This window comes from Podarcis liolepis, assembly GCF_965112155.1.
Source record: "Podarcis liolepis genome assembly, chromosome: 2".
Classification (NCBI taxonomy): Eukaryota; Metazoa; Chordata; class Lepidosauria; order Squamata; family Lacertidae; genus Podarcis; species Podarcis liolepis.
The window spans coordinates 6929295-6955458 of NC_139555.1; the positions used below are offsets into that span (position 1 = coordinate 6929295).

At 44.8% G+C, this 26164-nt stretch overlaps 1 protein-coding gene across 1 annotated transcript; it reads right to left on the reverse strand.

The window, feature by feature from the left end:
• Window positions 1–47: 47 nt before the first annotated feature.
• Window positions 48–24164, reverse strand: LOC310698144 (keratin, type II cytoskeletal cochleal-like). Its single transcript, XM_083484883.1, has 9 exons — window positions 23016–24164; window positions 21348–21556; window positions 13212–13272; window positions 9850–9945; window positions 7581–7745; window positions 6676–6801; window positions 3318–3538; window positions 2361–2395; window positions 48–1254 (listed from the first exon to the last, which is right to left on the reverse strand). The coding sequence occupies exons 1-9, from the start codon at window positions 23421–23423 to the stop codon at window positions 1064–1066; spliced, it is 1512 nt and encodes a 503-aa protein (XP_083341009.1). The 5' UTR covers window positions 23424–24164; the 3' UTR covers window positions 48–1063.
• Window positions 24165–26164: the final 2000 nt, after the last annotated feature.

Below are 26164 nucleotides of genomic sequence, written 5' to 3' on the forward strand. Positions count from 1 at the left end.
TGTGACTACAATGTGGAGTAGGAGGAAAAAGCCATCACGAAACAGAATATCATTCAGAGAAGAATTTTATTTTCTGTGACTTCCACATTTTCCTCCCCAAGAAAATTGGGAGAGGGTGGGAATCGATTTCTGCTTCCAAAACAGAGGACATGGAAATTGCCTGTATAGTTTGGAATTTCGTTTTCCAATTATACTTCGCTCTCAGTTAAACCAACAGCAAAACTCCCCTTGATCTCAATGGGAGCAGCACCACAATTTAAGCCAGGGATGGGGAACCTGTGGGGCCACCCCATAACAGCACTGCACTATAAGTATACTTGTTTCAAAAGTGCAGGAATGGGGAACTCTCTAGAATTCATTGGCTATACTTGCTGGGGCTGATGGGAGCTGTAGTCCACAACACCTAGAGGACTGGAGAACCATTTTGGTTCAACAGGCCAGATCTTTATCTCCCACCATCCTACAGGCCAACTTTGACAGGTGGGTGTTCCCTGTCAAAGTTAGTCCGTGGAACTTTGGGGTAAGATAGCAACAGAGCAGGACTGGACTCCCTGCACATCAGCTGATGAGCGGGCAATTCAGTCCTGATTTATGCAGGGTTCAGATGGCCAAGAGAGCTGCCCATAGGGAACCCTCTTGCAGACTTGAACCAAGCAGGACTCAAGGCATCAGCTGGTTTACGGGGAGTTCAATCCTGCTTTCTGCAAGGACAGGCAGCTGAGCCAACGATGTTGCTACCTGGGCCAAACCTGACATCACATACAATGTCTGATGTAGGGCAGGTGGACATAGTTTTTGGGGAAAGGGTCTCATGGGCCAAATCTGGCTGAAAGTTCCCCATCCCTGATTTAGGCTGTTGATGTGGGAGGTGGGATAATGCACTTGCAGAATATGGCACCATCATTTCATTCATTACTGCTGGATTTAGCAGCCAGTTTGGTTCTTGGGAGATAAATGATCTCATCTTCCCTATCTCTTCTTTACTTTATCTACCTCTGTTCTGGGGGAAGGGGTGGGGGGAATGGAGATGTGTTCAGGCAGTGATGACCTTGGTTTTCTGAGCTTAGTTTCTGACACTTCGTCTGGATGTGCTTGTTGTCACGCTGTACGATGATTTCAAGGCACCTGAGCCACCTCCAGAGGAGAAGCTGAGGCCTCCGCCGCCGCCCATTCCACTTCCCAAGCCGATTCCTCCTCCGAAACCATAGCCACCTCCGCTGCCATAGGAGCCACCAGAACTGGAGTTGAGCACAGCTGTAGGACACCAGGGAAACCACGTATTAAGCTTTGATACAGTAACAGTGTGGCCTCTTTTGGGGGAAATGAATTTCCAATAACAAGGGACTGTTTCCAATAACATGGAATGGGTTTATTAACTAGGGCTCAGCAGCAACTGCCCGTTACAAACATTTCTGATTGTGGTTATATGCTATTCATTTCAATAGCCATCTAGGCCCCAACTGGCATTCCTAAAGGTAAAGGTACCCCTGACCGTTAGGTCCAGTCGTGGACGACTCTGGGGTTGTGGCACTCATTTCACTTTAGTGGCCGAGGGAGCTGGTGTTTGTCCACGGACAGCTTCCGGGTCATGTGGCCAGCATGACTAAGCCGCTTCTGGCGAACCAGAGCAGTGCACGGAAATTCCGTTTACCTCCCCGCCGGAGCGGTACTTATTTATCTACTTGCACTTTGACGTGCTTTCGAACTGCTAGGTTGGCAGGAGCAGGGACCGAGCAATGGGAGCTCACCCCGTCGTGGGGATTCGAACTGCTAGGTTGGCAGGAGCAGGGACCGAACAATGGGAGCTCACCCCGTCGTGGGGATTCGAACCGCCGACCTTCTGATTGGCAAGCCCTAGGCTCTGTGGTTTAGACCACAGCACCACCCTCATCCAACTGACACTCCTACCAGGTAGCAAAGATGGGAATCTCCCCCGCAACTGCAGAACCTCTAATGATGGAGGAGGAATATATTTTAAGTAGTTTTATACACAGAATTTGGTGGTTCTGACCAGATCAAGCTTTGCTCACATTGAGTCAATTCTTATGTTGAGCAACCGCTTCTGTCCAAATGTTTTGTGCATTTTGGGTTTGGTTTGCCCAACTTAATTATACACAAAATAATTTGCATTAAAATTATATGGTTATATGTATAAAAGAGTCAGACCTGATGCTGCATTATATTTGTGTATATTCATATTAATACACACATATTGCATATGTATTAAGATTCCACCTCTTCTCTATCTGCTAAGCAGTGCTTACAGTAGGCTGTGCTTGCCAAATAGTCCGGATGTATTACGAACAATTGTGGGAGAAGGGGAAAGGAAGGGAGAGAGGAGGTGGGGAAAACAAACTTACTCATGCTCATAGAACCAGCTCCATCACCAGCCAGCCTATTGAGAAAAGAAATCAAGAGCTCCAGTTAGTTCTTAACTTTTAATGCCTGAAGGATTATAGATCTTGGCAACAGAAAGGGAACACAAAATAAATGGTTGTCTATATAAAATATTCAAAAGAGACAGCTGTGTGCCTGTAAATAGCGACCGATAATTAATGGACACGTTCCAGTCCTGGGGGGAACCATTTGGAACCTCCCTGCTGGACCAGGATACAAGTCCACTTAGCCCTCCAATCTTCTCTTTCCAATGCCAACCAGCTTGGGCAAGTGGCCTGCAAGTGGAAAGCCAAAATTGAAGTAATAACGAATCAGGCGTGCCATATTAGGAAACAGCTTACACAAGCCTTTCCAACCACTGTCACTTAGTGGCATGTGAACTGTGGAAGCACAGTGGGTAAAGAACAGTCCTGTCCCAAATCAAGAGATCTCAGCCAGGCAACCTTACAATTTTTCGTCACATTTGTGTGAATTTGCAAATGGGTAAAACCAACAGTTTGAACGCAAGAAGCAAACTTTGCTTTTGGATGATGTGTGCCTCCACTAGAGCAGACAGCAGCTATGCAAGACATTAAAATAGGGTGATGCCCTCCTATGATCTTACAGGGCACGCCACCTGCACTGCTTTAAAAGTACATGTTTTAAAAAGCAATTATCTATTTTAAAAATTTGCTGCTTGGGAACACCTCTTTAGCTTATTGCTTTTAAAATAAACAATGGGTTTTATCCCATAACAGTAATACCCAGAGGAGACACATTAACATGAATGATCGTGACTAACTGAGATCCATTCATTTGAATGGGTCTGCTGAGCAGGACCTAGCTGGATGCAGCCCAGTTGAGGCTAACCAATTGATGGATCAAACATTGCAGCCCTAGTGAAGAGGTTAGATGATTTGAGCATGGCATCTGGCACTCACCGGCTCTCCTCTCCTTCCAGCAGCTTCCTGTAGGTGGCAATCTCAATATCCAGGGCCAGCTTGACATTCATCAGCTCCTGGTACTCCCTCAGCTGGCGGGCCATCTCTTGTTTGGCTTTGTTGAGAGCAGCCTCCAGCTCTGCTAGCTTGCCCTTGGCATCTTTGATAGCCATCTCCCCACGTTCCTCTGCCTCAGCAATGGCAGCATCGAGTTTAGCACGCTGGAGGAAAAACCCAAGGCATAAGATTGCTCAGAAGTCCTGCCTCTCCATCTCTCTGCCCCAAAGGAGAAAGAGCAGCCCAAATGGCAAAGGTAAAAGCTATGGTTTCCCCAGTAGTGATGTATGGAAGTGAGAGCTGGACCATAAAGAAGGCTGATCGCCAAAGAATTGATGCTTTTGAATTATGGTGCTGGAGGAGACTCTTGAGAGTCCCATGGACTGCAAGAAGATCCAACCTCTCCATTCTGAAGGAAATCAGCCCTGAGTGCTCACTGGAAGGACAGATCGTGAAGCTGAGGCTCCAATACTTTGGCCACCTCATGAGAAGAGAAGACTCCCTGGAAAAGACCCTGATGTTGGGAAAGATGGAGGGCACAAGGAGAAGGGGATGGCAGAGGATGAGATGGTTGGATAGTGTTCTTGAAGCTACCAGCATGAGTTTGACCAAACTGCAGGAGGCAGTGGAAGACAGGAGTGCCTGGCATACTCTGGTCCAGGGGGTCACAAAGAGTCGGACATGACTAAACTACTAAAAAACAACAACATGAATTGCATGCAAAAGTTTCCAGGTTCAACCCCCAGTGACATCTCCGGTCAAAATGGTCAATAATCAGGTAACCAGAAGGACCCTCTGCCTGAGAGCATGGAGAAGCACTGCCAGTAGGGTGGGCTCACAAGCCTCTCCATAGAGCGAGGAGAAAAGAGGGCATGGATTGGCATGCTAATTGGTATGCATAGCTCACCATTGTAGGGACGACTGTGGCTGGGTTACCAGTGTGTACCCGCTCAGCCTGTTGTCCTGGCACTAACTGTGGGTGGGCAACTTCGTGTCCCCTCCCTGTTCAGGGCTCTTTCTCTTTCAACTTGACTTGGGTTGTACAGTTCGACAAACACAAGACTGCCTTCTGCAACTTGGGACATACGGTCACTCTAACCATCAGACAGAATGGAAAGCACTGGCCTAGATGGGCCTGTCGTATGTTAATGCAAAGTGGCCTCCTATTGCTACATGGTACCTGTTCCAGTCTCCACAGCAGTGAGCAGCTAACAGGACCAGTGGTCAGGGATTATGGGAACTGTAGTCCCCAAACATCTGGATGGCCAAGTTTGCCTATGCCTGCCCTAAGCTATTGAAGGTAATGGGGCCCTTTATATGTCCAGCTGCCCTTTCTCAACAACAAATTGTCGCTGTTTTTTGTGTTGAATATATGCTATATGGTAATTTATGGACCTAATAGATATCTAAAGCCATTTGCACATAACAAAATATGTACATCATAGGAGCCTACACAACACAAAACACTTTTGCTGTATGTAGGTTTTATTTTATTTGTTTTTTATCTTATATTTTGGAAATGTACATCCAGGTTTTTTTCCTTTAATTTTTTTTGGGGGGGGCAAGAGAGTGGGGCCCTAAGCTACAGCTTGTTTAGCTTATACGTAAATCTGGCACTGCCAATCCACATTGCCCTTGGCTTTATCTGTGATAAATAGGTCCCACCTATTCTTGCCTGCACTCCTGCCAACCTAGCAGTTTGAAAGCACATCAAAGTGCAAGTAGATAAATAGATACTGCTCCGGCAGGAAGGTAAACGGCGTTCCCGTGTGCTGCTCTGGTTCGCCAGAAGCAGCTTGGTCATGCTGGCCACATGACCTGGAAGCTGTCTGCGGACAAACGCCGGCTCCCTCGGCCAATAAAGCGAGATGAGCGCCACAACCCCAGAGTCGGCCACAGCTGGACGTAATGGTCAGGGATCCCTTTACCTTTACCTTATTGTGTTGCCTGCTAAAATTTCCCTTTGTTGTGCTAATGGCTCGTTACCCCGGGCTAACAGCTCAGACAGTCCTGACTTAATTGACTTTTGATACTTGGATACTTGGTTCATAACAATATATATTGCAACAGGGGAGTGCAGGTCCATGCTGCAACAACTGCTTACAATCAGATTGCTGCTTGTAGGAGGCAAAGATGACTGAGACTAAGACGACTAGCCAACTGCATTGCTGCCAATGACTCATTTATTTCTTGCGCTCCCATTGCTCTGTTATCAGTACTAGACTCTCCTGTAATGCAATGTAAAGCGTGCAATGCAAATATAAAGGAGAGGAAGGGCGTATTGCTGAGCATCTGGGCTTCCATTCATTATTCAGAGGCGGTGAATTGGGTCTCACTGTTTGCTTCGGTGTGGATGTTTGCTGGAGCCGCCCTGCCCTAAAGCCAAACAAACACTATGGGGAGTGATTCACAATGGCTTATCTCCCCAGCTTTTGAGCAAGCAAGCTTTCTGGTTAATTCATCATGAAATATCTAGTCCTTGCGGGTACACAATTACCGTACGTTTAAAAAAATACAAAAAACCAACATGTCATCCGCTCAGCGAACCGCCAATGATTGACAGAAGACAGAAGGAAAGAGTAGTAAAGTTCCTGGCCAGAACTGTCATGGAGCCAACATTCATAGGAGACCTGCAGGATCAGGCCAAAAGGCTACCTTATATAGTGGCCAATGCAATGCCTGTTAATGAGAAACCCACAACTTTAAACTGAAATTACAGTTCTTGAGCACGGGTAGGCAAACAAAGGCCCGGGGGCTGGATCTGGCCCAATCGCCTTCTAAATCCAGCCCATGGACGGTCCAGGAATCAGCATCTTTTTACATGAGTAGAATGTGTCCTTTTATTTAAAATGCATCTCTGGGTTATTTGTGGGGCATAGGAATTCATTCTTCTTCTTTTTTCAAAATATAGTCCAGCCCCCCACAAGGTCTGAGGGACGGTGGACTGGCCTCCTGCTGAAAAAGTTTGCTGACCCCTGTTCTTGAGGGGGGCATCAGTTTCTTCCAGGGGTGGAGGAAAGGGAATTAACTCTCTCTCTCTCTCTCTCTCTCTCTCTCTCTCTCTCTCTCTCTCTCTCACACACACACACACACACACACACACACACGCACACACACGCACACACACACACACACACACACACATCAAGTTGGCAATTATAGAAGCACAAAGTCACAAGAGATGTGGGGAGTAGGGCCTGTTTGGCCTATGCAGGGACATCCCCATAATTCATTTAAGTCAGTGTGTGTGTGTGTGTTGTATCACGGAAAACCCCACAAAGAGTTCTTCCCAGCTACTCACCTGATTTTTCACATTCTCAATCTCAGCCTGCATTCTCAGGATTGTGCGGTTAATCTCAGCAATCTCATTCTTTGTGTTCCGCAGGTCATCGCCATGCTTCCCAGCACTGGCTTGCAGGGCTTCATACTGAGATTAACAGAGAGGAGAGATGCTGTTGAAGGTGCAGGTGGGATTTGTTGCAGCAAAACAGTCTCCCTTCCTCACCACAGGCTCTTCTTTCTGGTGACAGGGCCAGTGCCAAAGACACATGGTACCTATAGGGCGGCATTTAACTAAATAATGTGCTAGTGCAAGAGGATTTCTCCTGGCACCATTGCCAAGTCTAGGGGGTGGGCACAGGGGGAGGAGAGGAAGAGAGCACTCTGTTGCACAAGGGGAAATTTGCACTGATGGAAATTTTTTGCTTATTACTGCAGTGAATGCAACCCATTGTATGCACTCAGGAAGAGTTAATGTGTTTGTGGAAAGAGGAAAATGAGGACAGAGATTACAAAAAGGACGTTACCCTTTCATTGTTACAATGATCAGTTCATCTGTCTCTTTGATTATTTGTGTGAAGCATGCTGAATGCATTAGCCAACAGGCACCACACAATAACACAACGCAGAGGAGGACGAGGAACAATTGGTTAAGGTGGAAATTATGACATCACAATGGGCAGATCAGAGAGCTTGGAACTATGCGCTTCCATTATAGAAGTCCTGGAGGCTTTAAAAGGTAGGTGTGATCATTGTGGGGGGGGGGTCTCCTTTCAAGATCAAATCAGGGAATGCAGCAAATATGAAATGACATTGACTTCTCATTAGTCAAGACTGTAATTGGTAACCAACTCATTATGGCAGGATATTATTCATATCCCCAAACAGTTGTTTCCTTATGAGTTCATCTTTGCCACCATGGCTCACCTTGCTTTGATACCAACTTTCTGCCTCAATCCTGCTCTTATTGGCAATCTCCTCATACTGAGCTTTGACTTCAGCAATGATGCTGTCGAGATCCAGGTTTCGGTTGTTGTCCATCTGAAGCACCACAGAAGTATCTGAGATCTGGTTCTGCAGCTCACGCAGTTCCTGGAAAATTAAAGAGACGTGCATTCATTGTCTGTTATCCTTCTTAACACCCTGCCTTTCCTTCAGATCAGGAACCATTAGAGTTTATGAGTAACAACATTAAAGTCTGGCGGGTAGAGGGAGAGACACATACACACCCCGGGCAATTTCAGCAAGCATGTAGTGGGATGGGGGGGGGGGAGCCCTGCTGTGCAAGCAGAAGACCTTACACAAGGCTTCTGCTGACAGGACTTCTTAAGGGAATCCCATCCTCTATCATTTTCATCTCCCTTGGCTTATTTTCAATTTGCATTTAAAGTCTTAAGGGTATTTCTTAGTGGCAGTATTGAAAGGGAGGAAGGGCACTCTGCTACTACATTTTCCTTGCCCCTGCAAATCACTGAATAGTTCCCCACTTTTGTCAGAATTAATGGTCATGTGAAAGTGTGTGCCAATTTCACCCAGGTTCCATTGACACAGAATGATATTTGGAGCAGATTTGGAGCCCACCATTTTTCAGGGTAATCCTGATTCCACCTGAGGGAGAATCTGGAACCAGCTCTTAAAGCACAGGTGGATCCTCCATATGTTGCTGGACTACAGCTCCCATCATCCCTGACCATTAACCATGCTGACTGAGGTTGTTGGGAGTTGAAGTCCAACAACACCATGTACACCCTCTCGTTCAAATTATAACTCAAAATGTGCCAATTTCAGTGCACCAACTTTAACTTCCCTTTTGGGGTGCCTGTGGTGATAACTGACTGCTTCATCTGTTCAGTTCACCACAAGGTTAACATAGCTGCTTGCACGCAGCATTTTAAAGTTGCTGCAAAATGGTGGACATAATATCCAGATAAACCATTATTGCATCTTTATTGGTTATGTGGCTTACCATGCACAGAGAATAATGGGGACAAATGTCCCACTGAAGCCCAGACACCAGTTTCAATTATCAACTGGTACAGGCTCAGAGGTATTATCTCCCCCTGTTCCTGCAACGTGGCCTATACTGAGTTCATCCTGCCACAAGAATATCAATATTGAGTCATTAAACCAACAAGACCTGCAAACTCCTTTTGACTTTCATCTGCTGCAGATGAGAAACATGTGAGGAAACCAACTGGATATGCTAAGCAAGGCCTAATGGTCTTCTTCGCTACAATACATTACTTAACAATACTTTTTTGTTGTGAGCACAACAAAAAATAAATACAGACGACTAGAATGATATGCCTTCAATGTTTGTTGCTTTCATCACAGAGAACAAATAGCCATCATTTGCATTCAGTGGCTTATATAGCAGCATATATTGCACCTGGATTTTCCAGTCTAAATTTCTGTAGACTTGATCATTCTCATTTTGAACAAAGTGCTGCTGTTCATAAAAGCCTTTTAACCCTAACCCTTCATGTGTCTTTGCATGCAGCCCCATGCAAATGGCACATTGGTCCTCCTATCGAAATGGCGGGATCAACCATGATCCTGCGAAACATGGCCCCTAACCACAAGTCTAAAACAGTTTTTTTGCTGTTTGAAGAACAAGCAAAGCTTCTGCTGAAAATTTCTACCCATCCATCTGGGGCATTTAGGTTTTACCTTCATGGTTCAAAAAGGAAACAATGTCTACTTGTTACATTTGCATTTGGCCTTTAAGAGCATTGATCGTCTTCATCATTAAAGTCTTCAAACATTCTTTCATGCCTTACTGATGGGTATATTTAGTTCCTTGAAAGGACTAATGCAAACATAACCATGTTCTTTTCTTTTTCCTAACCAATGTTAGAATATTTAAGTCAGGGCTGAGCAAAAATATTCCCTCCCGTTTTAAGAGCTCAATTTGGGAAGGCGGCACCTGGTTCATCTGCAGAAGCTTCCAGCGTTCAATCCATGGTATCTCCAGGTAGGGCTAGGAAAGGCTACCGTGTGAAACTCCGGAGAACCGCAGAGACCTTCACCATCCTAGTGCCCTCCAGCTATTTTGATCTAAAACTCCTGTCACCCCTGACCATTGGCCATGCTAGCTGGGAGGCTGATGTGAGTTGGAATCCAACAACATCTGGAGTGCAATAGATTGGAAAAGGGTATCCTAAATGGTGGAAAGAGCATAGAGAAGTTTACTTACATTTTCATAGAGTGCCCTCAGGAAGTTTATCTCATCAGTCATTCCATCCACCCTGGCCTCCAACTCCACCTTGTTCATGTAGGATGCGTCAACATCCTAAAACACAATCAGAAAATCAAGTTTGATAACATAAAGGCACATATTTACATGTATGGTGGGAGTGTCACCCATTGTCAGTTTTGGGAGAGATGGTTTCCTAGCAGTTAATCTAATAACAAAGCAAGAATTGATACCAACCCCTTTGTTAGCATTGCGTGGACAGGCGGAGTCCCCAGATCCTGCGCGGTCCCCCCCGTCATGTGAAATAATGACTCATGACAACGTGCTATGGGCTTAAATTGGCCACAACTTTATTAACTTTCAAATGTGGGTAGACCTTGGCTCAGGCATTGGGCATTCTCCCTCCCCAGTCCCCAGCCGGGGACCTAGGGAGCATCAGGGTTATCCAGTGTGTGTGTGGGGGGGGGGATGGGCCGGCTCTGGAGAACATATGTTCAAGCAGAGATAGCCGCCCCCGTTACGCCGTCACCGCGGGGGAGAGCAATGACGACCTTTCGGCATACGGTCAAAGCCTCCCTTCAGAAACCCCTTTAACGGGAAACCCTGGTATCGCCGCCGCAAAGAGGAAGATGGACTAAAGGATTCCGCCCAAGGCCTGATACCGCCAAAGTTGTGACGTTTTGCTACGGGAAAGGCGAAACCTGCCAATGCAGGGAAATTCCTTTCCGGCCCTTTAACAGCGACCTTAACGTAGCAGCGCCCGCATACCTGTGAAAAAAAGTTAACCTGCAAATAAGACATTAACTGAGGGTGGGTAGGGTGGGAGAAGCTCTGGAGCCAAGTGAGGATTCCCAGGTAAGATCCTCCCTCTATTGTGTGGGCAGGTAATCCTTCCCCTACCTGGCCTGGTCTCCTTGGCAACGCTTCCCCCATGTGGGATTGGACAACTGACTGAGGTAGGCGGAGACCTCCAGGTATCCCACCTGAGGGAAGGCAAACCAAGCCTATGCTGTTGGAGCCGCTCCAGATCTAGGGGCTGCGCGCGTCCACGCAAAGGGCGCCCCCCGTTTTAAGCGTGGAGCGGTCATTACTGGCGACATGGGGTGAGGCCAAATGCAGATGGTTTGAATAAAGAATAGATTCTCTAATTACTGTTTGCTGTCAGGATGGTTATTGCAAGAAAATATTTAGAGGGATCAAATTTATGGTACAGTCAAATCTGGTCCATAGCTATTGCTGGAAAATAGGAATTAGTAACTTTTCAGTTTTAAGTGAGACTGTCATAATACATCAAGGAAAATATCCTGATATTTATAAAGAAAATAATTATGGTTTTTCACAGGGACTGTGAACAAAATTACCCACATTTGTATTGTGTGTGTTTTTAATTTTAATTCTGCTTGTCTTTCATTATTCTTGTGTATTATTGAAGTATATGGTCTTCCCTAAATACATAAAATAAAGAAAACCAGGTACACTGAATGAGATTTCACTGGAGTGAGGACTATGATGAAGAGAAAACTATTGTCACCTTGTGCAACTGATGGGGAATTCCACCTCCATGTACCAAGAGTTAATCACCCTCGGACTGAAAACCATCGTGCCCTGCTCTTAATATGAACTGTCCTAATCTATCATCATCATCAACATTATCATCATTTTATTTGTATGCCGTCTTTCCATAGTTGAAACTATGATTAAGGCGGCTTACAACATGACAAGATCTACATAATTACAAACATAACAGAAGTCATAAACAATAAAACACGTCAAAAATACACAACCCAATGGAAACAATTTCCACACAAATCATAAGATCTAAAGATACAACAATAATATCAATAACGGCAATAGCTCTCTACAGCCTCAGCTTTTGTAGCTGGAGTCAGTCCACACTCCACTCTCCCAGGCCAGATGGGAAAGGGCCAATAAGGTAGGGTGCAGGTCTTCCAGGGCTCACAGCCAAGATGGTCTCATTTAAAACAACACAGATAAAAATTAAGAACAGTTTAAAAGAGGAGCTCTCGGTGCTAAGCCGCAGCCGCAGTTCTTGTGAAGCCTGTCAAGCCCCACCCCAAGCCAGGTGGAAAGAAGCAAGGGCGGGGTCCTTCAGGCCCTCAGCAGCCAGTCCAGGGGTTGCCAACCTTTTTTGGGTCTGTAGGTGCATTTCCAACCTGGAGAAATTCTCCTAGGCACCACACCACACAGCAACCAAGCACACACAGCCATTTATTCTTTTGGTTACAACAGTTAATTTCAAGACTAACTTCAGTGGGAGGAGGAGACACTGTGGGCTCCAGGGAAGGCTCTGGGGGCACATGTGAGCCCACAGTCACCACGTTGGCTGCCTTTGCCCTAGTTTGTTTCCAACATTGCCAACGGCCTGTTTGACTTTGGGTAAGTCACCTTCCCTCTTTGTGTGTCTTTTATTATTCTCCTTGTCTATCTTGTCTGTTTGATTTGTAAACAAAGGGAAGAGAAAGGCCGTGTCTACACAATGGAAAATGTGCTTTGGGTGTCCAGCCCAAAGAATAAGGAAGCGTGTGCAATATTCAGTGTGATTCAGTGCAACAGAGGTGCCCAACAATTCTTTCTTTACTGAAAATGATCTTCAAAGGTGTTAGAGCAGTAGAAGTTGAAGACTGCAGCACACTGATCACTCTGAGAAATGATTCTGTGGCCCATCTCCCCCACCTTCCATGAACGTAAGCCTGATCTTCGTTAAGGTTGCTTTTTCAGAATCTTTGCTGCATTCGGTTCTAGCTCCTACAAAGAGCAAGTGAAGCAGTGATACAAAAACTGTACCACTTAATATTGCAGGTGGGGAGAACATCACTGAATGCTTCTCATGGGGCAAGAGGAAGACCCTATGTATGGGAAGCTAGCATATCAGGGAGAAGGCAAGTCTAATTTTCTATGTGCATTGTGGGGTTTTCCAATATGGACCAACATTTAGCTATGTGACCCCTCATCTCCACTTTGTAGTGCACTGTCTCAAAACAGTTTTGTCACCTCCTTCACTTTAGCAGATCTCAATTCATAGAGAGCTGCAGAAATACTACTGGAAAAGCTTGCATCTTGAGTGTGGCCATCAAGGCACACAACCAGTGGCGTAGTGTGGGTTGTCAGCACCCGGGGCAAGGCAAGTAATTTGCGCCCCCTAACCCGTGGATTTGCGCCCCCTAACCCATGTATTTGCGCCCCCTAACCCTAACCCCCAGATGTTGCGCCCGGTGCGGCCGGCCCCCCCTGCACCCCCCCACACTACGCCACTGCACACAACCAGCCAGCCATAGGTTTTGAGTCAGAACACATATGATTACCAATTTCACTGTGACTAAAAAACAGCTATGGCTTCTCACCTTCTTGAGCACAACGAAGTCATTTTCTGCTGTTGTGCGCTTGTTGATTTCATCTTCGTATCTGTTAGAAAAAGGGAATTAAAATACATTATTTAAATGTACATGAAGGTTAGTAGAATCATAGAACTGTAGAGTTGGAAGGGACCCTGGGGAAGATCTAGTCAAGCCCTTGCAATACAGGAATATGAAGCTCTTGCATACATGGATCGAACCTGCAGCCTTGGCGTTATCAGCACCACAGTCTAACCAACTGAACTAACAAGGTAAAAATCATGGCACACAAGCTCCAGATTGCAGTTCTGTTCTCAAGCAAATCAAGACCATTAACTGTATTTCATCCCCCTTCCCTTTCAATGACAACCAACTTTCTTTCCCTCTCCTCCCTTTGCAGAACAACAACTGTACTTTGTAAAATATTCCTTCATTCCAGATTCTCCAGTCCTGAAAGCTACTAATTAAGTTGGGCTGCAGAGTTTAAAGGGTGAAATCCTGTGGCCCCTGGGAGAGCATTCTTTTCCACCTTTTCCACCTTGGAGATGGAGCCCTGAATGTTTGATCCAGCCTCCCTGCCACCAGGGAAACTGGCAACAACCTGGCCCAAATAAATGTAAGATTTCTGACATTGGTATGGCCAAAATGGATGTGTGCTAGGTGTGGTTCAGGGATGTTTTTTTTGGGGGGGGGGATTTGGTAACAGCTTGGTTGTTCCCACTAAGTTGGTCCAAATCTCTCTTGGGAATTTCCCTCCTGGTGTCCCCAATGAAACAAAAAAAGAAAGAAAACCCCTGAGAAATGGATAGAGAATTGCAGGAACACTTCCAGCCTGCTTGTGAGAGTCCAGCAAGGCTGAGGGTGAAATCACCTTTGAATTTCTCTGCTCACCAGTCTTGGCACTTTGTCAAATCAAACAAATTCTAGGCACCAATTACCTGCAATATGCAACATCAATATAGCATTCTGGTTTAGCCTTTGCTACTTGGCTGTCAAAATCATTCAGTGGAGCCTCTATTTTCTCTGGTTCTACAATTTGAGCAAACTTGCCAAATGCGAACACAACAAACATCTGTACTTTTCATTTTCAGGAGCAAAACTGGTCTGTTCATAATTGCAAAGGTGTGTCCTAAATCTAGGAAGCCAGTTATTTTGGATTTGGAAATTTGGAGATTGAGGGAGAGAAAGATGTTGCTCTAAGAAACACTTTTACATAGCTAGAGCAATTTCGCAGCATGGCGGGAAATGCAAAAGATGGAAGAGCAAGACGGAATGGAAAAAGTGTGATGATGAACAATAATAATAATAAAAAAATTGTGAAAATTAGATACCCTATGTTTCCTGACATGGGCAAAAAAACATGAAAATAGTGCTGTGGTTTGCAGCGGCCACAATTTATTCTGCTCTTAACCAAGAAGAAACACTATTCAGACTCCACACTGACAAACACAAGATTGAGTAGGTACAAAATGGATGATAACTAATCAGGCAACCATCCTTCTGAGAAGCATCTAAGGATTAGAGTTGACCTTCAACTATGTAAGAGTCAAGAATGTGGCACTGTTTCAAAGAAAGAGGAAGAAACAGTCGTCCCCTCCCTTCTCTCCGCTCTTGAAGACGGATAACTGGATTGGCAATGGCCCTTAAGCATAAATACCAGAGGACTGGAATGGATTTCAGTTTCCATAATTGGTCAATACTGTTGCAAAACCCCAAAGGCAAAAGATAGAACAATATTATTCTCTGCCCCTTCAGTGCTATTTGCATTTCAGATGCCTGCCAGTGTCTTTTCATGAGGTTATTGGCAAGAGAGAGAGAGAGAGAGTTCAAAGGCCTTTGTGCAAAGATAGTGTAGTTAAGGGCAGGCCTTCCTCTGTGTCTTTTACAGCATTCATGGAAACGGACTTTGCTTTTATTCCACAGCCATCATGACTTCAAAGTACTTCATATCCCCCTCTCTATTGTCTTCTTGGTGCTTGTTGAACAGTTTCCTCTTTCAACAAGCCTTCTCAGTGGAGATTGTTATCCTATCTGGCCTCTTGCAAATAACCGATTTTATATATGCAATATTTTAACTTTTTATATGTATGTAATTGCCTTATATATGTTTTTAGTGTCTTGTAAGTCACTTTGAGATGCACCACAGGAAGCAATTCATAAATTGCTGCTACTACTACTTTTGTTTTTGGCAAATTATTTCCACAATATATATAATATCAAATCTAACCTAGAACCCTTGGCTATTGAGCCAGCATAGATCACATAGATTCCCACCCCCCTTTTGATTTTAAAATACCTTGCCCTTCCCTGCAGGAGTTTGTGTGGCACATATTAGTCTCAAGAACAACTCTTCAACATTGCTTAGAATGTAAAGGAGCTTCAGACTGAAGACCCTTCTCGTCCAGCACCCTGGTCTCACAGTGGCCAACTAGATGTCTATGAGAAGTCCACAAGAGGCACATGGTCACAACACCTCTCTCCCCACTGGTGCTCCTCAGCAACTGGTATTCAGAGGCAAAGGGTCTCTGCTTGTGGAGGAAGAACACAGGCTAGTAGTCTTCTCCTCCATGAATTGGTCTGACCCCACTTTAAAGCTATCCAAGATTTTGGCTATCATGGGAAGAACACCCTCTTGGCTAACAGATGCTGCATGCACACAAGTGATCTGGTGAACAGGATTTCTTTGAAATACAAAGCAGCACTTTCACAACTAAATGTTCTTCCATGTGGTCACTGATCAGCTGAGCACAGGTCCTGCTCAGGTATCAAAATTTGGCAACCCTTATATGCATTCTGTGAATAAGACTTGAATGGAGTTCAGAGATCAAGGGTTGGATGGGGGGGCAGAAGGTAGATTAGGGGCTTACTGGTAGATCTCTGAGTGATTTCCAGCAGATCACTAAGGGTTTCTACTAGCAGCTGCTAAAACAATAGCAACTCCCTCTCTCTCATACCTACGCTCTTCTGAATTAGGCTGCTGAAATGAAGAAAGCTTAAGGGGAAAACCAGGAGTGGATTTGTGAGTCAGCAGACTGTACACCCAGTTCTGGTACCCTGTTCTTTAATTCTATGTTTGCTCCGTATCCCTCTAGCAAATAACAGAGTGGATCTCACTATCTTGCGCTCTGCCCACCCCTGAAAATAAAGAAAGGCTACCCTGAGCAACTTTGGTATAAGGCATGATAAAATTGTACTAAAATAAATGGATTGAATCTTGGCTTCACTCTCAGTGGAAGCAGCAGCCCCTGAGTTCTCCTCGGGGCACATCCCACCGGTGAATATGATAAGGTGATTTTTGTCTATTCCTCCTTCCCCACACCATGTGGACTAAGGTGCTGAACGCTGCAGGGGAGATGAAGAGCAAAAGGCTCTTCGCTTTGAAAAATCTAGGTCTCCCACATCTACAGATGGACAAATCTGTCAATTTTGGTTTCTCCACATTCCCAAAGAAAGTCTTCACAAAAATTCATCAGCATTTCCATGAGAATTTCTCCGAAGAGGCACATTTCTGCAGAGCAGATTTCCCAAATGCAAGACATTTCTGTATGTTATTTTCACAAATGCATTCATTTTTATGCACACTTGTATGTGCATTTTTGAACATGTAACTTGGCAGGGGAACAGCATTGCCAAATTCGGAGAAGTGTGAATTTTGTCTGTCGGTTTGCATTGTATTTCGTAAACAACACATATGGGAAGTTCACCTAAAACTGATTCAAATTACTCCCCTGTCTTTTTAGATATTACCCATGTCTATATTTCCCCAATAATATTGTTGGCAGCCTGAGCACAGCTAAAGTTGTCTTCACACTTGGTCTTTGAATCATCCGTGTTTGAAATCACAAGGCAAGAAATATGAGACTGTTTCAAATTCACTTATCTCAGAAAAAAAACAAAACACTACTCCACAAATCTATATCACTTTTATAGGATGTTCACTGTCATGGCTCTCTCTTCCTTCCCCCCAAAACATTGTGGGAGCTGTAGTTTTGCTGAGAATTCTCTACATTGCATATCTTCAAGTACGCCCTTCTCACAGAACTATGTATCCCAGGGGTGACTGTTGAAAAAGAGTGACTTTTATGCCAGTTTAAATATGCATTATAGATATGCCCTTGGTTCAGGAAAACGCCCTTTGATTGTAAAGCATTGGCAGCTGTTTCAAAGGGGTAATTCAGATGATTAATAATATAGCAACCCTAACCAAGCCCTACCCAGGGTCGCTGTCTCTCTGCACCCCCCCCCTCAACAGTTATCCTAGCTATGCATAATACGGCTGCACCTGGGAAAGGATTACTAGTTATTGACTTTTCTCCTCTATGGGTCACACCCTGGGGGTTTATCAGTACTGTTTGCTTTCCGTTCCGGTCTGAGCCAGTTTGCCAACTCATATATATTTTAAAGCACTATAGGTGGGGCGGGGGCTAGGGTGAGGAATTGGTTCCCATTGATACTTCCTCTAGGAGCACGAAGGACCTCTTATACAAGATCAAACTGCCAACCTTTGCTCCGCTCATCTCCATGGAACTCTTTTTAATAACACCAGGTGTGTTCCTTTGTGAACTGCAAAGTTTGTCGACAGATACAACGCTTAAACTCCGCCCGCCCCCTGGCCTTGTAGCAATTCTTTGCCAAGGGAGAGGGAAAGCCGGGGGGGGGGGGGAGAGCTACCTTTCACTCGCTCGAATTTTCCTCTTTGAATTAATTGCACAAAGCAGCTAATCTCAATTGTTAGAGGACACGAAATGCACACACATTGCTTTTTAAGTGCGTGGCCGTGCAAGAACACAGCATATGGGTACACAGTGAAAGCGTAACAGCTGAAACGTGATTTACTAAAGCTTTAAAACACCGGATATGTGATAGAGCAGAAGCTTGGTTTAAGTTCTGTAGATTCAGGGTGCGGCATAGTAGTTAAGAGGGCTGGGGAGTGGTCTGGGGAGAGCTGAGCGAAAATCCTCACTCAACCTTGAAGCTGGCTGGGCAAGCTGGGGCCAGTTCCTCTCTCTTGGCTTAGCCCACCTTGAGGGGACAAATAATGGGGGTGGCTACAAATGGAATAAACCACCCAAGCTGGAAGGGCAGGGGCAAAAAGCTATCTAACCCAACTCTGTGTTGTGACTGTGCGGGGAAAACTTTTGATCCACAACCTCACAGATGACACCTGACCCTCCTAATCCAAACCAGAGAGAGGGGGAGGGAGGGAGGGAGGGAGGGAGGGAGGGAGGGAGAGAGAGAGAGAGAGAGAGAGAGAGAGAGAGAGAGAGAGCCTGTGACAACAGCCCCAGAAGAGTCGTGCAACTAATCCAAAGGCACATAACGCAAAAGGAAGTAAAACACCATCACAACCACCACCACACACATAACAATCTGCAGACCACAACTGAATCCAGAAGCCAAATCTTGTTAAAACTGCTGCTAGGGTAGACGTGAGCAAGCTTTTAACCTTAAGGTCACTGCACCTCTCTAATAAGTTATGTATACCAGGAAATTATTAGAAGATGGAGGTGTTTAAGCCCATAAACCTGCTGGAAATTCCTTCTCCTGCCATATGCCAAAAAAGCTAGCAGGATCAGAGAAGAAGGCTTTAACCTAGCCCAGCAGGACTGCTTTTCACACACAGAGAGCTACAGGTGTGGGTGAGGGTAGCATATGGGTGCAGGTATCATTCAGACATGTGATTTCCCCTCTGCAGCCTGAAATGTTGAAGTCCATAGTGGGCTGTGCCACACCCTGGTACTATTTCAGCCTAAGGAAATCAGCCCTAAGGCTTGATATTTAAAAGGCAAATCAGGAGAGCTTAATGATGTCTCATGTGACATGCATGCAGGTCCATTGGGATTAAACCATATATTCTTTCTAAATTTTTGACACATACCCACACCATTTCCACTGCTGTTTAATGTTCTTGCACTTTAACAAAAGAGTAAGTCTGCATCTGAAGTCTCTCCTCTAATATGTTATTGCTTCTTGTGTGGCTGTAGAGTCCTCTCATGTCTCCTTATAAGAAATACCTTTCAATTTGATATCACAAATATGTTTTTATCAGCACAGTCCTGCTGCCCATCCCAGATCGACTCCAGAAGATTTCCATGACTAGCTTCTAGCAAGGTAAAAGCCTGCTTTTTAACCAACCAACACCTGCTATACCACCCACGGGGAGCCTGTGACCTTCCAGATGTGGTTGGACTCCCAACTCAGCAACATCAGCCCCAGGAAGTATAGCCATTGGCCAATGATTAGGTTTGATGGGAGTTGTAGTCCAGCAATACTTGAATGATTGCAAATTTCCTATCCTTGTGTTATACAGCCCATGTGTTTTCCTTGTGCTTTTTGTGGTAATTGCCGATGTATTACATTACTGCATTCTAATACTTTTCTTTTTTAAAAAAACAAAATTGCTTTTGTAAACTGCTTTGATACATTTTGGTGGTAGAGTGGTATATAAGTATTTTTGTAGTAAAATAAATAAATAAAATTAAAAAAACTAGGTTGGGGACAAGTTTGTTCAATCATTCTTCCTTGAACTAATGTAGGTAAAAACTGTGGATTCAGCCACCATGGATTCCCATGAACACAGAAACACTGGGGTGCAAACCTTTTGAAACTCCAGATGTTGATGAACCATAACTCTGGCCAACAAGATCTATGGTCAGGGATGATGTAGTTCAGAAACCCTGAAGTCCTGCAAGTACCCAACACTGGCTGAAGCAAAGTCATTCTGCTGCTATCCTCTGCCATACCTTTAAGTATATGACATTTATTTAACACCCTTATCTTAAGCAAAATATGTGTCCACATGAATGCACTCTGAGGTGCTGCTCCAAGGATGGGAAGCAGGAGCAGGTACAGTAAGGGACCATGCAATGTGTGGCTTCCAATGAGAAGAGTCTAACAAGGTTGCAATCAAACCATTGCATCAATATTCAGTCTGGGAAACTCAGTGCCAGGCAGGCAGGCTTCTGGCATCCATACAGGAAGGAGGGGGATCACAACGAGACATATTCAGACACTCAAAGGCTACCAGATCTTGGATGCTTTCAATCAAGGGTGGGGAACCTGTGGCCCTCCAGATGTTGCAGGACTCCAGCTCCCATCAGCCCCAGCCAGCATGGCCAGTAGACAGGGATTATGGGAGCTGTAGTTCAGGAACATCTGACAGGCCAAAGGTTCCCCACCCCTGCACTTACCTGGGCCCTTGAAAATACTCCAGGATTATGAATGCCTGATGTTGCCTGTGCTAGGTTTATTGGAAACTTTATTGGATTTCTTAAAAAGTTGATGCATCTTTTGCATGCTTTGGAAGATACAGCAAACCCTCATACTGTGGTTGCAATTCTCCACTCATTTACCTGGGAGGAAGTCCCATTGAACTCAATAATTTGTAGTTTTGAGCAGACACTTGCATGCTCACACCGCGAACTGCATGAGAGTCATCTCAGGGTATCTCTGCATACACCTGCTTAGAAGTAAACCCCAGAGGGGCTTGCAGCAGTCAGGGGGGGAAAGAGGACAAGGTTCCTGCACCTTTGCAGGTTGCATTAGGTCACATCCACACCACAGATATAATGCACATTTAATGCATGTGGCTTCCTCATGTGGCATGTGGTTTGTTAAGAGTGATGGAAACTGTGGTTTGTTAAGAGTGATGGAAACTGTGGTTTGTTAAGAGTGATGGAAACTGTGGTTTGTTAAGAGTGATGGAAACTGGTTTGTTAAGAGTGATGGGAACTGTAGCTCTGTGGGATAAATTACAGTTCCCAGGATTCTCTGGGGAAAGCCATGTGCTTTAAATGTATGTTGTGTATGTGCCCTTAGAATAGGGGGATTCAACAGGTGTAGCTTGCCTTGCACGCTAAATCTGCCGAAATTCTTTCTTTGGTATTAACTATCAAAAGTGCAGGAATCCTGACCTCTCTTTTTGCACCTGACAAGCCTAGTGGGACTTACTTTGGAGTATACGTGCAGAGGCTCACAGTGCACAATTACGGTTGCTTGGCCCCACTGAAACCAATGGGATTTGCTCTCAAAAGAAACGTGCATAGGATCGCAGCTTTAAGCTCTCCCATTTAGAGCCAGGTGATGCTTTGTGAATGGGCCACCTGAACCTGCTCATCTCTGCAAAAACCGTTATGAATACATTACTTGTTCTTGAAATCCTCGACAAGATCCTGCATGTTCTTCAGCTCTCCCTCCAGGCGTCCCTTGTCGTTCACCAGGGCATCCAGCTGCCTCCGCAGGTTGCTGATGTAGGCTTCAAAGAAGGCAGGGATGTTGCTCCGTGTGGTCTTCTGCTCCTGCAGGAGGTTCCACTTGGTCTCCAGCATCTTGTTTTGCTGCTCAAGGAATCGGACCTGAAAAAAGCCCCCGAGGCAAATTCCATAAAGCCTGTCATTCTGCCAGCAGGACTCGAAATACCACAAAGCAGTAGAAGATTATGGCCCTTCATGGCTCTCAGCTCTTAGATATGGGGGTAGATGGGGCTGGGGGAAGGAGTCCTCTGAGGAATGTAGATAGATGAGGGCGTGGGAGGAAGGAGATTCACTGATTATTTGTGGGAGAGGAACAGCTAAAACTGCAACACTCTGGGTAAAACTATGCTGAGAATGGAGATTTTTCATATCAAGTATTTGCATTTATCAGGTGAGTAAGATCCAGAGCACAGTGTAAATAGTAGAAGCTTGGATTCAGGTACATGTTTTGCAGAACTTTTGGACTTCCGATATGTATTTAGATTTCTTTTGATCTACATCAAGATTGATTAACTATACCTTTTACTGCATTTCCCCCCCAAAACAACTCAGTTAAGGCTGTGACTGATCACTGATTCCACCCCCTGCCCCAGGACCATCATGCCTAAACTCACAGCCTGCTGACTGTATCACACTTGCGATGGGGGAGGGATGTGAATACACAAAGTTACTGGGGCTCATTGTGTGTGTGTGTGGACATAATACTTCACAGGTAGTCAGCATGGGCTGACTATTAGACTCAACACATTTCCTTTTGGGTAAGTAATGCAAATTCTATTGCAATGTGCCATGAAGGTTACGGCTAATGAATGCTTGTGATATACCACAGGGTAACAAATAAGATACTCCCGGGTATCTGAGAGAACTTAAAAAGAAAAGAAAAATGGTCCAGGAGCTAGAAGCAGGTGTAATAAAACATTTATTAAAAATAAATAAATGGATGATAGACTATATCTCCATGGGGTTGCAATCTGCCCTCTTTTACCTTATAAAGTGTGGTGCACTTTAACAGAGATTTATTGATCAATCATTAAAAGAGGTGAAGCTTCAGATTCATTGATATTTTTTTAAAAAAAATATTATTGAACCTATCAAATCCTTTAACCGCCTTAATTTCAGATGTCAGGTTCAGAGAACTGAAGCTGCAGCAAGCAAAAGATCACTGTATCTATGTTTTACTTTGGATCCCCTTCTCATTCCACTTTCCCCAGGGTGTGGTGTGCTGGTCACCGTCTTCACAACATGAGGGAATAAAAGCCATCATGTTGAAGTTGTGACACCAACACACCCTGCTATTAACCAGGCAATGAATAAGGAAGATCACCAAGAAGGCAATGGCAGGGTCATGTTGGTCATCTAGTTACAAATCAAAAGCAGAGAACAAAGGCCAGATGCTGCTTCAAATAAAACATCTAGCAGAGCCACTGGCTGTTTTTGAGCTTACAACAAAAGACCTCGCTTCTAAGCAAAGCACAGCCATGACCCCATGAGGCCTATAGAGAAGCTCCTATCGATTGCTGGGACACTAGAGAAGGATCAGAATAAGCTACGTCTAGCTCACCTTATCGATGAAGGTTGCAAACTTGTTGTTGAGGGTCTTGATCTGTTCCTTCTCCTCCTTGCGCACCTTCTGGATGGTGGGGTCGATTTCCAGGTTGAGGGGCGACAAGAGGTTCTGGTTGATGGTGACCTCTTGAATGCCTGCAGGCGAAAACCCTCCACCATACATCCCTCCATGTCTGCTGGAACCGAGGGCACCGTAGGAAGACTGGACGCTGTAGGAGCTGGCGGGGGCAATCCTCCTGACGCCAGAACCCAAGTTATAGAGGCTGGAGCTGCCAAAGCCCCCCGGCTTGCTGAAACTGCCGCCGCCTCCGATTCCACGAGATGAAGAGACGGAGCTGACTCTGACCTGGGTGAACCCGCCGGACCCAGCTGCTGAGCGGGAGCTGTAACCAAATTTCGACATGGCCTATTCAAGCAGGGCTTTCCTTATTTTGGAGAGAGAGAGGGGGTGGGAAGAAACAGCAAGTGAGGCTCGGAGGAGTTAAAGAGAGAAGAGTCCCTCTGAACCTGCAGTCTGGCACTTCCTCCTCTTTTATCCGTTAGAAAGAGCTTGGGGGCAGAGCAGGGATCGTTTTACTGCCTGGACTGGGTGTGTCTGGCGGCCGTCCCACTCCTTGCCTTCAACCTGCTGAGCATACACAGGAGAAACACAGCCACAGAAACCCTATCGGCTCCACTCCCTGCACCTTGCACTCGCCCCACCTTTGCTCAGAGGCGGCTTTCACCCTTTGTTGCTGCACAGAGAGAGCAGGTTGCACTCTGAATACTTCCATAGCCTTAGGACATTCTCCCTTCCCTCCTCGATTTGTCCATGTTCGTGTGGGAGTCAGGGAAGGGTGCCGCCGTTATCGCACATTTTTTTCAACCTCTTGCTGCGAGCAAAAAGATTAAGAAGCAGACAAAGCCAAGGTGGGTGAGGGAGACTAAAAAACAGATGAACAAAATGTGGTGGGAGAGGTGTACTTCAAATGTTGCCTCACATTTGACATTTCACTTCTGTGCTATTTTTCTGAGGCTTTATTATTATTATTTTCAAAAAGAGGATTCACTTAACTTGTAGAGTTCATATCAGGGTTACCATTCCAAGCACAATTACCAGGAAGTAAGAGGCAATGTCCACACCGAAGCAGAAGGAAGCTGGCTGAAGGGCGTGGGAGGGCGTGGGGAATTCTGGAATGTCCCTCTTTGGCCGGCAAGTAGGGGGAGGGTATCTTCCCGAATGCCTCCTCCCACTGGAAACAAGCAAGCCTCTCTACAGGTAGAATATCAGCAAATCGGGGAGACATTTTCTCTGTCTGCTGCCTCCCTGCTGCACTATTTTTCTAAGCACAAGGAGTCCATTGTTTGCTTGTTTTCATGTTGGGGAACGTCCAGGGAATGCAAATTCTTATCTCTCCACTCTGACATGATAAAGCCTTCCACCTTTGGATTTTTATCACCTTGTTCTGTTGCCGGGGCCCAGACATGCTGCACAACCCCACGCAGGGGTACGCACTACTGTGTTCAATAGGGCTCAGCAAGTCAGCTCAGAATTTCAGACTTAGTGCCATTGAACTCACTGGGCTCTGCTTCTAAGCAGGGCTGATCCAAGACATTTTGCTGCCTGAAGAAGAGCAACCGACTGACCCAAGACAAGGTGTTAACAGTACCTTGTCTAGCTGGGAATATTAGAAAGCAGCCAAGTAAAAATTAAGTGATAATTTGCATACGTGGGGCGGCGATAGGTGCAATCTGAGTACATGTGGCATCACAGCCAGGGTCTGTTTTCTTTAGCTCATCAACTCTTTTATCTACCACCTTCACAGTTAACCATTGGGATGTTGTTACTAAAGAAGTCAGATTATCCTCCACCAGGGCCAGGGCCTTCTCAGTGATGGCTCTGACCTGGTGGAATGCTCTGTCCAATGAGGGCCCTGTAGGATTTAACTTCCTTCCATGTGGCCTGTAAGACAGAGCTATTCCGCCTGGCTTTCAATTTGAACTTAGTCTGATCTTTTTTTTTTTTTAAAAAAAAGATATTTATTAGAAGTTTAAGTATTACAGAAAAAAGAAGAAAAGAAAACAACAAAAAAATTGACAAGACATACATTACAATACATAAAAAGCATAAAAAACAATACAACAATACAGCAAAAAAACAATAACATTAAAACACACATCCAATGTTCCATATCTTTATCTTTCATTTACTTGTTTCATCGACCTCCTCACACCTCCCTTTTTGTATTCTAGTTTAATTAATTGTTTCAGCAAATTCTTTCCATCTTTCTCAATTTTTGTTATATAATTTATCTTAATGGTCTAACCTATTAATTAACTCAGCAAATCCTTTCCATCTTTCACTATATTCTGTCATTCAATTTACCTTAATTTATTTTAACCTTATCTTACCATAAAAAACCTTAAAACTTAATACTTATTTGTACATGACTCCTTATATCATTTCTACTAAAGCCAAATAGTTTCATTCCAACATTTTTCCTAATACTCATTAATTTTACACTAATTCTCAAAATAAATTTTTAAAAACTGTCTTCCAATCCTCATCCAACGTCTCTTCTTCCTGGTCTCGGGTTTTGTCAGTCCTTCTTGTCCATTCCATCTAGTCCATCAACCTGGTGATCTTATGTCCGAGGCTCTTAAGTCTTTTCCATGTCCCTTCTGCAGATCTTCTTCTTGTTTATACCTGCACTTTACTTTGTCTTTTCTTGATCTTTTTCTTAATTTCTTTCCTTTCTCATTGGGGGGTAGGCCTCGGTGGGACTCCAATCCAAAAATATCTCCATCTCCCCTCAGCAGATCAGCCCATTCCCCACAGTCCCATTCCCCACAGTCAACACTGTAATCCAGAAAGTATTTAAGAGCATGTTTCAAAGTCCCTCCAAAATTAAGAGCCCTCACAACTCCAGACCCCCCCCCCCGGTCCACTCCAGATTCAAACTTCAAGAACAGCGGCTTATGCTCCTGCAAGGCCTCGAGTCTCTCCATTTGTGTTACTTGAGGTTCAACAGCAACCTCCTCCATTATCTTCTGCACTTGCACTTGCCCTGTCAAAACAGGTTCCTGGGTTGGTTCCTGAATGGTTTCTATATGGGTATTCGCCGTTTGTCCAAAGTTTTTGACTGCAACAGTCATCAAATCCAT